This window comes from Pseudorasbora parva, chromosome 20 (assembly GCF_024679245.1).
Source record: "Pseudorasbora parva isolate DD20220531a chromosome 20, ASM2467924v1, whole genome shotgun sequence".
In the NCBI taxonomy this organism is placed as follows: domain Eukaryota; kingdom Metazoa; phylum Chordata; class Actinopteri; order Cypriniformes; family Gobionidae; genus Pseudorasbora; species Pseudorasbora parva.
Window position 1 is genome coordinate 11,609,686 of NC_090191.1, and position 14,660 is coordinate 11,624,345.

General features: G+C 38.6%; 1 protein-coding gene across 1 annotated transcript; it reads right to left on the reverse strand.

The window, feature by feature from the left end:
* Nucleotides 1-933: 933 nt before the first annotated feature.
* Nucleotides 934-9,090, reverse strand: LOC137048699 (uncharacterized). The gene is made up of 4 exons (XM_067426919.1): nt 9,038-9,090; nt 8,060-8,363; nt 2,170-3,631; nt 934-1,994 (listed from the first exon to the last, which is right to left on the reverse strand). Exons 2-4 carry the CDS (start codon nt 8,316-8,318, stop codon nt 1,784-1,786), a joined length of 1,932 nt encoding a protein of 643 aa, XP_067283020.1. The 5' UTR covers nt 8,319-8,363; nt 9,038-9,090; the 3' UTR covers nt 934-1,783.
* Between the last annotated feature and the right edge of the window lie 5,570 nt (nt 9,091-14,660).

Genomic DNA, 14,660 nt, shown 5'->3' on the forward strand with positions numbered 1-14,660 from the left:
TGGCTCTTAAAAGAGCCGTTGTGGGGGAAGTCATGAGGAGGACTTCAAAAACTACTCTTTTGGCTGCCATGGTACTGCTCCCTCCACTAAGAAGTGTGCCATGAATACATCCCTCACCCGGAGTGCCTTTCTGGACGAGTTGTTTGCTGCAACCCGACCCAGCCCTGGCAGTGGCTCCTCTCCAGCATGGGCCGTACCCCTCACCACAGGTGTTTCTCTCCCCTCCGAACACCTCTTAAAATTGTGGAGAACACGTCGCCTTCACACACTTCTCTGCAACTTCATGGTGGACCTCGATGAGGCGCCAGTACATCCACTACATTTTTGGGTGAACTATCCCTTTAAGTTATATTTCATTTATCATTCATCAGAACTAGGCGTATGCATTTTAGACACTTGCTTTGCGTTTGCTCTGTCCATATGATTTTTTTTTTTTTTTACTTGAACTGCTTGGGTATTAACTTGACCCATTTCCGTAAAACGTCTATTTTATTTGATATAAAATAACAGTGATGTTTCCACGCAATGAAAGCGTTTTATTTCAACAGTAGTGACATGGCAGTTAACAATGGCTAGAGCTTAGAACTATTCCTCGATGGAGAGCGGTCATCTTGTCATGTGATAGCAGTGGCCGTCCTGATGGAGAGCTTAAACGTGGACTGCTCAAAAATGTGTCAATGGAAGCTACGGATGGAACGTGAGCATAATTCAGTGAAAGGTGGAAAAGGGTGCAGCACTTTTCTGTGAAGGAGAGCTGTGGGGGCGCGGATGACGGCGCAACTTCGCCATTAATTCATGCATGTGATATAATATAATCTAATGTTTGAAAGACTTCGAAAACACAATTGAAAGACACAAACCTTTAACAGTTTGATTAAAGTGATCTATTATGTTATAAAGTTATTGACTGTTTTATTTGCTCACCAAAGCCCTTCAAAAGAAGAAAAAAATGTAGAAAGCAGTAGTAACTCTTTCATGCCGTATTAGTGGGATAAATGTTTATTTGTAAGCACAGTTGTTAACATATGACTGTAATATTGCTTGTTCTAATATTAAGTGGTATGTGGTTAAGAATGTTAAAGGGTTAGTTCACCCAAAAATTAAAATTATCCTATGATTTACTAGTCATCCTGGGTGTATATGACAATCTTCTTTCAGAAGAATAAAAACAGTTGTATTCAAAATGTCATTGCTCTTCCAAGCTTATAATGACAGTGGATGTGGCTGTTTTTGAAGTGCATCCATCCATCATATAACTGCTCCACATGGTCTGCAATGTTGTCAGGCATAGTGTAAGCATTTTGAATTGAGAGGTGCTACACCTTTTCCACCGATTCACTTCAGAAGGCCTTTATTAACCCCCCGGAGCCGTGTGAAGCAGTTATAAGATTGATAGATGCACTTTTATGGACTTCAAAAACAGAGCAACAGTCACTGCCATTATAAAGCTCGGAAGAGCCAGGACATTTTTAATATAACTGATTGTGTTAGTCTGAAAGAAGAATGTCAAATACACCTAGGTTGGCTTGAGGGTGAGTAAACCATGGGCTAATTTTCATTTTTGGGTTAACTAACCCTTTAACATGTTGGTATAATAATATTGTTTTGAACCATTTTGTAATGGGTTGAACCAAAAGTAATGCTGTACTAACAATAACTACCAAACATTAAACATGAAAAATATATCTACATCAACTACAGCAATACATCAAGCAACAATAACAGTAATTACCAACAATTTATTAACAGTCTGTCATTTTGTGTGTGTGTGTGTGTGTGTGTCCTAGTGTCTTAGATTGTCATAAAAGCTGTGGAAGTCTTTTGGTATGACCTCTTTGAGGTCTTGGAGGTGTCTGTATTTCATCTCCTTTATCTTCAGGCATTCTGTATAGAGTGGAGTGACTGAGGTGGTGTGTTGTAGTTGGCGCTTTGAAAATGGAGTCCAATCAGCTGAGTGCTGGATCTTGTAGTCCATGGTGCCATTAATGTTGTACCTAATAACGTGCAAAAATAATGATTTGACATGAGTTTGGACACCACCATTTACACAGCATCATTATAGTATTGTATTTTAACTGTTTTAATATTACATTGCAGATTTAACAGAAACTAAATGCAACATTATGTCTTGGGCTGGTGAGAGAGACATGATTTTAGTTTGATAGTTACCTGATGGCTCGGATATCATGGACAGGAGGGTCACACAGTTTGATCCCTGGGTGGATAGACTCACAGAGGCTAAGTTTGGTGAAATCTTGGAAGAAGTTATGGTCCACATATTTGACTTCATACGGGCTGGGCTTGGACCGCGCTGACTTCATCAAGGCAATATATTGAGCTGGGACATAGATTTCCTGGTTTCTCAGACGTCTCTCGATGACACTGTGCACTGAGTCACATTCCATCTGTGTATGCCCCTTCTCCAGGAACTTCTGAATGACTACCTTCTTCTTCTCTGTGGAAAATTTCAGAAGAGCACTGTCGACCACAGAATTGCTTTGGTTTTGGTAGCCACAACCATCACTCCACAAAATGTACTTCTCATGCTTCTTATGCTTAGAGAGGAAATCGATGACACATGATGCAAACTCACTGGCAGAAAGAGCTCCCTCACCTTCATGCCAGACGTAGCAAGTGGTTTTGTGTGTAGACATGTCATAAATTGTAAAGTTGTGGACAGTGAGTTTTGTCTTACAGTAAAGAGCTGACACGTTCAATCTGGGGCAGAAGAGGGCTTGCAGATCCATGCAGACTACCATGATTTTGTCACTCGCAGCATTTTTGTCCTGCACTTTTGCCACATGGGCCTCTTCCTTTATAAGCAAGTGGACCTGCCACTCATTATCTGGCAAGTTACCAGCCTTATAGGAGTAGCAGGTGTTACAATTGTCCTTCTTTGGTCTGTGAAGACTCAGGTTCTGCTGCTTAAATTCTTCTGAGAATATCTGCCTTGAAAAAGGTCTCAGCATCTTTTCCTCAGCAGCACGATGGTAGACTTTATAAAGGTCCATCATGGACTGAAAGAAAGGCTCTAGGTACTGTTTAGATGTCGAAGACCTACAGAAGTGGGAAGACACCTTAGGGAGATCCTGTAGAAAACTCCTCAAAAACTCATGAGCCTCATGTCTGTTGCATGATGCTGCATTCTTCTGTGTATTTCCTGTTTCTTGCACCCAGTTAAGGGCAGACCATGCCCCTATTCCAAGTGTTGCCAAAAACAAACTCTTGCACACCCTCCTTCTCTGTCCATAAACTTCTAAAAAGAAAATAAGAGTAGATGACCTTCTTGAATTTTCAGACCCCCTTCTCCTCTTTACAGGGATGATGTCTACCAAACCACGCACATACATTTTTTTTTCTTCCCAGTTCATGTTCTCCCAAAAATGTTTAAAAATATTCTCCCTGTCTGCTTCCCCAATTGTACTGCAGTGAAGCTTGGAGGATTTCACGCATGCAGCTGACTGGCATCTTGGTCCCATCACCCGGGGCTCCATGTTAACCTCTTCATTCCTGCTCATCCCAACATAGGGTTGTCCCATCATTCTTCTCCTTTTCTGCACACACTTCCAATTACTTATATCCTTCCTCTTTCTTCCTCCATCTGTACCATCCTCAGTGCCATCACAGGAGTCTTAAAAAATACAACAAAAATATTAGCGTGCATGTATATATCTACTGCTGTGAAATGTGCCCATCTATCCATTCAACACTAATTACCACTCATTATACATTGAAAAAAAAAATTCCAATAAAACCCATGAACCATTCACACACTGTTCACTGCACCTGCTTCCATATTAAATTCCTCTGAGCTGGTATAAACCTCCCCCCAATACATATTTATGTCTCAAATAGACAATACTGAACAGTGATGAAATTCCGATAACAGATAACTTAACAAAATAACATGAATTTAACTAGAACTTTTGACAAAATATTAATTGTTACAGCCTTAATGCTTAAAGGTCCCGTTCTTCGCGATTCCATCTTTCAAACTTTAGTTGGTGTGAAATGTTGCTGTTAGAGCATAAATAATACATGTAAAATTATAAAGCTCAAAGGTCAATGCCAAGCGAGATATTTTATATAACAGAAGTTCCCTTTCAAAGCCTACAGCGAACGGCCGGTTTGGACTACACCCCTGCACTTCCTTCAGGAATGACGTCACTAGAACCGTTTGTTGACTAACCCTCCGCCCACAAGTACACGCAAAATAGGGGGTGCGCATTCAGCGCCTGCATGCTCCCCGTTATGGTAAGAGGCTGGACCTTTCCGGGCAAAGTGCGCTATGCTGCTGTCCAATCAGAACTCGTTACGCATTTCTGAAGGAGGGACTTCATAGAACAAGGAAATCATCAGGCCGTTTTTAGGACAGAGGAAACAGCGGTGTACAGATAAGTAAATTGTGTGAAAAATACTGTTTTTTTACATGCGAAACAAACTCATGTTATATTGCACACTGTAAACATAATCAAAGCTTCGAAAACACGCGAAGAACGGGACCTCTAATTCTTTTGAACAAATTATTTAAATAAAAAAAATCTATCAATGTTACTATCAAAAGGTGATTTACTATATTTATTTTGATCACTACTGTAGATATTAGCATTATATCTAAACTATAAACTTTTATCCAAGTACTTTTGTGATTGCATAGTCGTTTGAATTGAAAACTTTCACACACAATAACAGATAAACTGCACCCTCCTATTACAGTGTTAAGTTGTGGACATTTCAGGTAATGTTAATGGTATGACCCATTTCAGGGGAGGCCAACATTACGATTTAAAATCGAGAAATACATCTTCATATTTACAAATAAAGCTTCACAATATGGATAGACTTTCTTTCATTTAAAGCTGCACTATGTAATTTTCCGTATGCTAGGGCGCCTATTCAAAACAAAGGTGTCATTTGATGACGGCAAGTTTGAGCGCAGAATCTTGGGACTTGTGGTCTTCACCTCACAGCCAATGGAAAAGAATCAGGCTAGGACTCTGATAGAAATCATGTTCACGGATACCGTTATTAATGTTACTGTAGTATAAAGCAGAGCAGGACAGAGTGTTATGGGAGCTGAGCAAGGCCACTGGAGCGATTTTTACGCAAACACACCTCACTAGCAATGGGACTTTTATTATGATGGGACAGTCGTCAACGCCATTTCCTGTCATGAGTATTAGGCAACGCAGATCTGTTTATAATATTAGATACATTTAAGCGTGTTTAAAAGGATGACGTTACTCTGTGCGTTTGCACAGCAGCTGTGCTATGACAGTTGTTGTACACTGCTAAGAGTAAAGTGTTTCTGCCAAATAAAACCGGAAACCGAGTGGACCGCAGATATGACGCTATTGACAGGCGCCTCCTTTAGACGTCCCGGCTCCTTGGTTTAAATAGCAATTTTCTCACAATTTACAAACAGTTGGAAACATTTGGAATATTGTAAGAACTCAACTGAACAAAATATATAACACTGGCCTAGTGGTTTTTGGATATTTTACTACAAAAATACTACATAGTGCACCTTTAATTTCTTGTCACATCTCTTGCCTACACTAGTCTCCTCAGTAAACTATTCCATCTATAATTTTCAATAGCCTACAGCTTAAAGATCCAATGGAGTTACGCGGTATAGTCACAAACGCACCTGAATATTTTCAATTGGTTGAATAATTGTAAAACAGACAGATGTAAAGGGTAACAAATGTTATGATTTATGAAAAACACTACAAATGACTACCGTATTTTCCGCACTATCAGGCGCACTTAAAAGCCTTTAATTTTCTCAAAAAGTCACAGTGCGCCTTATAATCCGGAGCGCCTTATATATGGATCAAGGTGCTCTGTCAAAATGTTTCAGTATGAAAAACCAATAAAAACGATTTAATAATAATAAAATGTTTCAGTACGACTGGTAAACTACAAAGCTGCACCGCGTCTCTACAGTCACTATTTGAATGAAGGCAACAGCACTAGTATGGGGCATGAACATCGATGAATTTCGAGGCGGTCCTTCTTGGTGCTTTCGTTTTACGAAACGACGTAATCTCTCCATACGAAAACGAACTACCGTCTCGCAGCAACCTGCCAAAAGATTACCACGGCTGGGAGATATTATTATGCAAATCAACGTTTGAACAACGTTACCATGGGAGTGAATGGAGTTGTCAGAACGCTTAATAAAGTTTGACTTGAGCCCTATTCGCATTGGATTAGTATCTGTGATTTCTGTGATTTAGAAATTTCTCCCCCACATCTGAGTTTTGCGTGGCAGTGGCACATTCGCACGTGATAAGCAAACCCTGTGATTTTACTCACATTTACTGACTTCTCCCGGATATGATGTCAGGACTTGTAAATGTTTTTTCGTTATAGCTGTATGAAATCATAAACAGTCGTATCGATATCGTTTTGATAGTTTTATAGTAATACAAATGATTTCGTTCAGTTAGAGAACACGCCACAATTAAAAACTGAACTGAGCACAGACCAGCGGCAGGAGTCAGATTTCATTCATCACGAGTGAGATGTTGACAATATACGGCGGAAGATTGAGTTTCAAAGCTAAATGTAGAAGAGCCCATTTAAGCGAGCTTGTCATTGTTACTTTTCTATTGTTATGTTTTTTATTAAGAATAGTATTGATGTTAATATTAAACACACCATTCAAGCAATTTGCTCCCAAATTGGTACTCATTCGAAAGTGAAAGTATAATCCGTGCGGGAATTCATAACGGTGCACATAATGAATGCAGCCTCCATTCTTCGTGAAAGATAATTGATAGAAATGCGCACAGGAAAAAAAAAAAAACCTTGCAAAAATTATATACGATCCGCCCAATCCTGGCCAAATCACAGAGATGCCAATTCGCACGGGACTAATATTATCACAGGACATCAGTGTTCGGCGAAATATGGTAGGTAATTTGCGGGGGAATTTTTGCTTTACAAATTACAGACATGGCCAATTTGCACGGGATTAAGATCACAGACAACCTCTGCAATTATTACAAATCACCAGAGGTCCCAGATAATACTAATTCCGTGCGAATAGTCAGTTTGTCTGACTGCTTTGTTGACATTCCCTTTAGCACAGCTCCATCTAGTGGATGCATAACGCAAACCCAGTCCAACGTTTGACTGCAATAGTTTCTATTCTATGCGCCTTATAATCCGGTGCGCCCTATATATGAAAACAGTTTTAAAATAGGCCATTCTTTGAAGGTGCGCCTTATAATCGGGTGCGCCTTATAGTGCCGAAAATACGGTAGTCGGTTTTCGCCAGACAGCAACAATATTTTGTTGACATGTGTAAAAGGTTACTTTGTCAATATAGCAAATGTGTGCGTGTTCCTACAGATTATTCCTCTTATCTGCTTTCACAAAGTTTGTGGGGATTTGTGTGTGTTTGTTTTTCTTTAACATAATTTTAATGTAGGTATTTAAAAAGTATTTTTGCACATAATGTATAGCACAGACGTACCCTTATGAAAAATATCCATGGTCTAATTATAGTAAAACCACGTGACTTTTTTTGGCAATAATAACATTTTACGGGCAAAAAAACTTTAAAAGCGATTTTCTCCGGGTTTCAACTGGAAAAAAAGGGCAGACGACCACAATTCAAATGGGTATAGCTTTAAAACCATATCATTTTAAAACTCCTCTTTAAGGAGACCATGATAAGGAAAATAAGCCTTAACATGTTGACATATTTTAGATGCAGAGAACAAATGTGAATGGCTGTGCATTAATTTGCGCATTAAATTATAGCTGTCACTGAAGGTTATGCATGTATTTGTGTACATTTATGGTGAACTTACAAAACCATGTGTTGCATGTAATGGTAGTATTCGTTGGGAAGATTTTGTGCTTTTAATGAGAGTGAAATGACCTGACTGCTGCTGCTGAAACGGAGCTGAAAGATGACCCTTATTACCCAGAACATTATGCCACATATGGTAAAATAGCATGACATTCAAGCATTCATTTCTATAGAAAAGGACATTTTAATAAGGATCAAATGACTGAGTTCAGCCTTGAGAATGAAACCAACCTGTTTGTGTCTCTGTATCTTCTGGTTTCACTCTGAATGTTTCTTCAACCTTAATGTCTTCACTCTCATCTTTAATAAACACTGCCTTTGATTGTCCCTCAGTATCTTCTTGTTTCACAGTGAATGTTGCTTCAATCTTCATGTCTTCACTATCCTCTTTAATAAAGGCCATCTTTTTTTGTTCCTCAGTATCTTCTTGTTTCACAGTGAATGTTGCTTCAATCTTAATGTCTTCACTCTCCTCTTTAATAAACGCCATCTTTAGTGTGTCATGTGGATCTCAGTTGCTTCACCAGGAGTTATTCTGTTTGCACAATAGGTCAGGATTGTGAAGAGAATAATTAACAGAAAGAAAAAATCCAAAGTACTAAATCTCTGGGTGCGTCTCAATCAGCTACCTAGTTCACTAGTCAGCACACTGATTGATTAGTAAAAATAAAACATACCACTAATAATATATAGTATGCATTACTATACAAAATATATAGTTTGCTCCTTACATTTGGTATTTAATGGTAAATTACACTTTAATGAAAGCATTTGGAGTTTCGTTTTTTAAAGTTGCCATTACGCATGCTTGTGTTTGTTTCTAGCTGCATTTACACTGTTTTGACCAGCATGTGTCGTCAGCGTGCGGCGATTCGAATCACTGAATCATTATTTTAAGCATTTGGTTCAATTGACTTTTGATTTCAAAAAGCTCCGTTTCTTCATCCCTATTTGCCAGTGACTGAATTCGTGTTGATTATGTATTTATTCATTAACTATATAGGGGGCGAAATGAGACGCACCTTTTCTGTTATTCATTTTGGGGATGCAATTTACTCACAATTTATTTTAAGTTTATTAACGTAAAATCAAGCATTAGAATGTTACATTCAATAATAACTAATCGTATTTCATAATGTATAAAAAACTATGAACTTGAATAAACATTTTGCATTGATTTAAACAACTTAAATGCTTAAAACCACTAACCTTTCTTCAGTCGAATCACAACAGACGCAGGAGCGCGGCGCGGGCGTATGACGTCATATACCCAGACCAAAATAAAAGTCCTGTTCAGTGTTCACATCCTACTGTCTAAAATCCAAAAGTTCATAGTAATTTACATCGATACACACAATGAAACAGATGTCAGTGGAATTTAAAGTTGATTTTTTTGTGAAGTACAATTAAATACTGGTCCAATTATGTGCTAAAAACATTCATCATATACAAATCCCATAGACTGTGACAAATCCTCATATGTAGCCTTATGGGATAGTAAAGTGTCCATTGAATATAAACTTCTAAATCTGGGTGGTAGTAATATTGTATCAATAACATTGATACAAGTTGTATCCATGTACATTGTGCAACAGTTCTGGCTTTATTTGACAAATGAATTATTTAAAAACGTTTTGTATATCAATGTATATCAATGGCGTAACTTTGTTTTAAAAAGGGGGTAGTATGTGTGTGTGGGGGGGGGGGGGTGTATATGGTTGTATATCAAGAGCAGGGACAGTTTGTTTAAATGCATTTTATTTCATGATTTCACTGGAACAAATAGAAAGTCTCTGCAATGGCGATTAAAGCGCTCGTCTGTGTGTAGACTGCACATGCACGCGCCACTGATAACAGCGGCAACGAGCGCCCCATATGGGCCTTTCACACCGAACTCGCTGCGCTTGCCGCGGGGTTCAGCGCAGCCCTTCAGATGCGCTTCACTGGCCAGCGCAAAGTAGGCGGAGTTTTCAAAACTTCAAATTATTTATGCACTGCAAAAGATCATGACTAGATCCAGAACAATACTGAATACAATTCCTCATAATAATCTCATTGTTAACACTAAGTAAAGCTAAAAAATGGTTTCAAAATCAATTATATCTTGATTTTTTTAAACAATTTTAAAAACCTTATTCGCCTACCTACAAGCTACCTTAAAACACACCTGGCATGCCAACTTGAATTGAGATGTGTCTCCATGACACAGCTTTTCTTCCGATGTCCCTATATGACCGCAAACTTGTATTATACAATTCCGGAAATTCCGACACGCACAGTACAAGATGTTCATCCATTTTGATTTCCGTGCTCGTTTCGATGTACTGTTTCCATTGGGCGCGCGGGTAATCGTCACAGAGCGCAGCGGCAAAAGTTAAAATATTTTGAACTTTGACCGCGGCATGTGCGCAAGCTCGTCAAGGGTGCGCTGACTGCACTCCGCTGCACGTGCGCTTTGGTCGGCGCAGCAACAAACCGTCCTTGCGCGGCGCAAGCCATTGAAATGAATGGATTTCTTAGCGCAGCGGCGCCGTTGCCGCGTTCGGTGTGAAAGGCCCAGGGCTAGTGGACGCGTTTGTGCAATTAATCATTTTTGTATTATTTTCGGTGGAAAAATAATTCCACTGAAAATAATAGTCTAATAATAATAGTAATAATGACTGTTCAGAAACCACAAATCTCATTATTATTATTTTTTTCTTCAAAATTAAGTTTGTAGCTATTTAATAAAGTATTCAGATTGGATGTGTAGAGCGCTTGCATTTTAGTTGCTATAGCGACGCGTGTTATGAATTCTGAATACAAATATACACACGCCAACCGATCTCTATCTGTTGGTTTGATTCACCAATTCACACACTTGCAGAATATTTTCTGTGCTGCTGATTTTGCGATCTTGAAGCAAATTTCTGAGAGACTTTTATTCTTGAAGAACATCGGAAGATAATATCCTTTATAACGTTATATTTTTGTTCATATTATCTTTTAATTTATTGTTCTTTTCTTATTTTAGAAGGAGTTTGGAGTTTTATTGAATTTTTTTGTCGTATTTTATTTTGGGAAGAGTATTTCAAAGGAGAGTTGTAGGTTATTGTATTGTATTTTGTATTGTGTTGTGTTTTTTATTGCAGTTTGGACTTGAAGGATGTCGATAGCTCACATGATGGGTGAAAGAGGAGGTGAGTGTGCTTTTGGTTTTCACTTGTTTATGGTTTGATGTTGTACAGTGATTGACTACATTAATGTAAAGAAAATTGTGTAAGGTTAAAAATCCCCCAATGTTCTCAGCTTAGTGATCACATTTATTTGATTCCTTGCATATGAAATAAAACTTTTCAATTTGAGTAACGTAACTATAGTAACAATATTTTTAATTGATCACTGACAATGTTTATTGATTATTATCGAAACATTACCAACTAACGTTATGTTATGTGTGAAATATTCCAGACTCAGGCCGCTCTAGATCCAGAAGAGCTGCTTTCTCTCAGACGGCTGGTCAGGAGATTTGGAGACCCTGTTCTGATGACCGCGATCTGCTGCCAGACCCGACCCAGATCCAGGCGTTTCCTAGATATTTAGCTCCTCCTGAGTTTTCTTTTTCTGTGTCCACAGGTCAGGCTGACAGGACAAGGCAGAGCGGCAGCCAACAGAGCTCAGATGATGACGAACATCCAATCACTTCATCTAAATGCTCTTGCATGGGTCATAATAGTATTTTAATAAATAAGTTATTTCTCCATTTCTATTTCTAATTTCAATGGCTGATCTGATGTCTAAAATTTTCCAAACTCAGGTCACTCCAGATCCAGGAGTGGATCAGACAGCTTTGATTGGTCGTGCCCTCCGCTGCCAGGTCAAGTTCCTGTCGAGCCAACAGGGACTTCTAATGGCCGAAATGTTCAGGGTGCCATGGAGGCTTCTCTCCTGAACAAGATCTCAACAGGTGAGACTGAAATAAGGCTGGCCAGTGTAAAGTGTACAGACAGAGATTTTGCTATTTCATGCATAACTGCTTCATGTTTTTATCATGGTAATGCCCGTTCACATTTACTGTTGCTCAGCACAATTTTGCTGAAATTTTCTTAGTTTTTTTTAGAAAAGATTTGAATTGGACATTTGTCTAACATTTTCAGAACATCTAGAGAACATTCAAAAGTAAAGTTCCCATAATGAAAAAGTATAAACTAGAATGTTCCTTTAACCAAGAAAAAATATATTTTTGAAAATTGACATTTCTTAACATTCAGGGAACATTTAATTTTAATATTAGCAATCTTAAATTGTTCCCAGTGTTACTAGTCATAATGGCATTTTAACCAGTGAGAATTCAGTTTTAGACATTTAGCACCTCTGTCTCTGTCGTGAGTTTTCTATTTCTGTCTCCACAGGTCAAGGCTGACAGGACGCTGCAGAGCGGCAGCCAACAGAGCTCAGATGATGATGAACATCCATTCTCTTCATCTTCATCTAAATGCTCTTGCATTGGTAAGAATAAGCTTTTAATAAAGAAGTTATGGCTCAGTTTCTATTTCTGTTTTCAGTGGCTGATTTGATGTCTGAAATTTTCCCGACTCAGGCCATTTCGGATCCAGAAGATCTGCTTCCACAGATTCTTCACCGGGCATCATGTCATCCTTGTCCCTGAGCAGCAGAGGCTCATTCAACGTCATTTGGAGGTGGAGTGGCGATGGATTGGACAGCCGAAGCGAACAGGGCAGGTCTGACAGCTTTGATTGGTCGTGCCCTCCGCTGCCAAGTCCAGTTCCTGTCGAGCCAATGGGGACTTCTAATGGCCGAAATGTTCAGGGTGCCATGGAGGCTTCTCTCCTGAACAAGATCTCAACAGGTGAGACTGAAATAAGGCTGACCAGTGTAAAGTGTACAGACAGATTTTGCTATTTCACGCATAACTGCTTCAAGTTTTTATCATGTAATGTCCGTTCACATTAACTGTTGCTCAGCACAACTTCGCTGAAATTATCTTAGTTTTTTTTTTAAAGAAATATTTTAATCGGACATTCGTCTAACATTTTCAGAACAATCAGAGAACATTCAAAATCGAATTCTCAATAAGCCATGAACTCACTGGTACTTGGGCTGACTGACACACACCCGAAACATGCGCACAGAAAGATGCTTCTCAGACGGCAAACAATCCAGAATAGAATTCTATTTCAAGACTTTTTGCTTTTGAATTGTCAAATACACAGAAAATTGTCAAACTGGCTGTCATATTACAGAGTCGGTTATGGCATAAATAACACATAGCTATACATTTAAAAATTAACGTTTATTTAAATATATTGTATTTAATATAACATAAATATATTAAATTTGCCATTACCAGAATCGATTTGGTCAAATGAAACCAAAAAGATCAGATAATGCAAGAAAAATAACTATATTGTGACCACTATAATTTTTAAAATAAGATTTTGGGACCTTTATGCAGGCATATTATCTAGAAGTCAGGAGGATAGCTTGGAAGTATTTCCGTTATTTTGGATTTATAACATTACAGATGAGAATTTAAAAGTAAAATGTAAGTTATGTCATTATATCGTTGCTTAATTTGACGTCATTCAAATGAAAATCTTAATTACAGAAAATCCTACAGAATGTGGGAAAGGGAAAATAATTCGTTCTTTCTTCAAGAGGGTATGGAAGGCTATGAAGAGTCCTGTCTGCTGCTGTTGTCTCAGTAGTGCTGTGGATGTTGTGGAGCCTTTTTCCCCTGATCCTGAGCCATCATCATCTGCGTCAGATCACTCCGGCGTCAAGCCAAATGATGGTAAATCGCTGATCATTATTTCTCCAACATCATTTTAAACAGTATTGTCATCTTGTTTTTCACTGAAAATAATGCTTTTGGCTTGTTTTGAGGAAATATTAAAATATTTTTTTAGGTCATATATTGCTCATATTTTTCTCTTTGTTTTTTAAAGTCTTTTGAGTCTCTCTATAATGTAGGAGAGATGCTTGGATCCGGAGGATTTGGCAGCGTGTACAAGGGAACACGCAAATTTGATGGCAAAAAAGGTAAATCTGACTGAATTGTTTAAACATTTTGCTCTTGAATGCATCAAAACATATTTAAAACTAACTTTCTTTTTTGTTGCAGGTTGCCATCAAGCAGTTAAGCAAGACTGAAAACAATCGTTATCTTAATATTGTAAGTTGGCCAAAACCTGAATATGTATTTAGTCGTTTCAGTGCAGATTACTGTAGTTAATACACCCATAGAAAGCATTAGGTGTAAATGTGACTGACAAATAAGCCTAGAGGCACCAAATAACTTTGAGCTGAAAAGGCTCTTTTGAACGTATCTAAAAATATACTTTAAAAAAAGGACTTTTAAAGATACTTTGATATGTTTTCTTCAGATTTTTACTCAGCTAACCTTCTGATTACTATTTTTCTCTAGCCTGGGCATCCCAAACCTCTCGTTACAGAAGTGGCGTTGCTGCTGCTGATGAGGCGAAAACCCATTAGCCCGCTCATCATACAGCTATACGAGTGGTTTGAACATCCTGGAAAATTCACTCTTGTTATGGAGTTCCCCGAGCCTTGCATGAGCTTGCGGGACTACATCGTTCGTAAACCCGTCCTGTATGAACCCACGGCACGGTTCATCATGCGACAAGGCTCTGCTGGCAGTACAGGTCTGCATCACGCATGGTGTTTTTCATAATGACATTCATGCGCAGAATTTCCTGTTAAATGAAAGGACGTTGGAGCTCAAGCTGATAGACTTTGGCTGCGGTCGGCTATTTAGTAGTGATGGCTACGAGAGCAAAACATACGTTGGTGAGCATTTTGAGAGTGTGAA

Excerpts from the sequence above, each read along its gene's own strand:
- LOC137048699 (XM_067426919.1), bottom strand. The coding sequence starts at position 8,318 with ATGGCGTTTATTAAAGAGGAGAGTGAAGACATTAAGATTGAAGCAACA. Across the intron at positions 3,632-8,059 it reads AGATACAGAGACACAAACAG|ACTCCTGTGATGGCACTGAG; the intron begins GTTGGTTTCATT and ends GTATTTTTTAAG. Across the intron at positions 1,995-2,169 it reads CATGATATCCGAGCCATCAG|GTACAACATTAATGGCACCA; the intron begins GTAACTATCAAA and ends GCACGTTATTAG.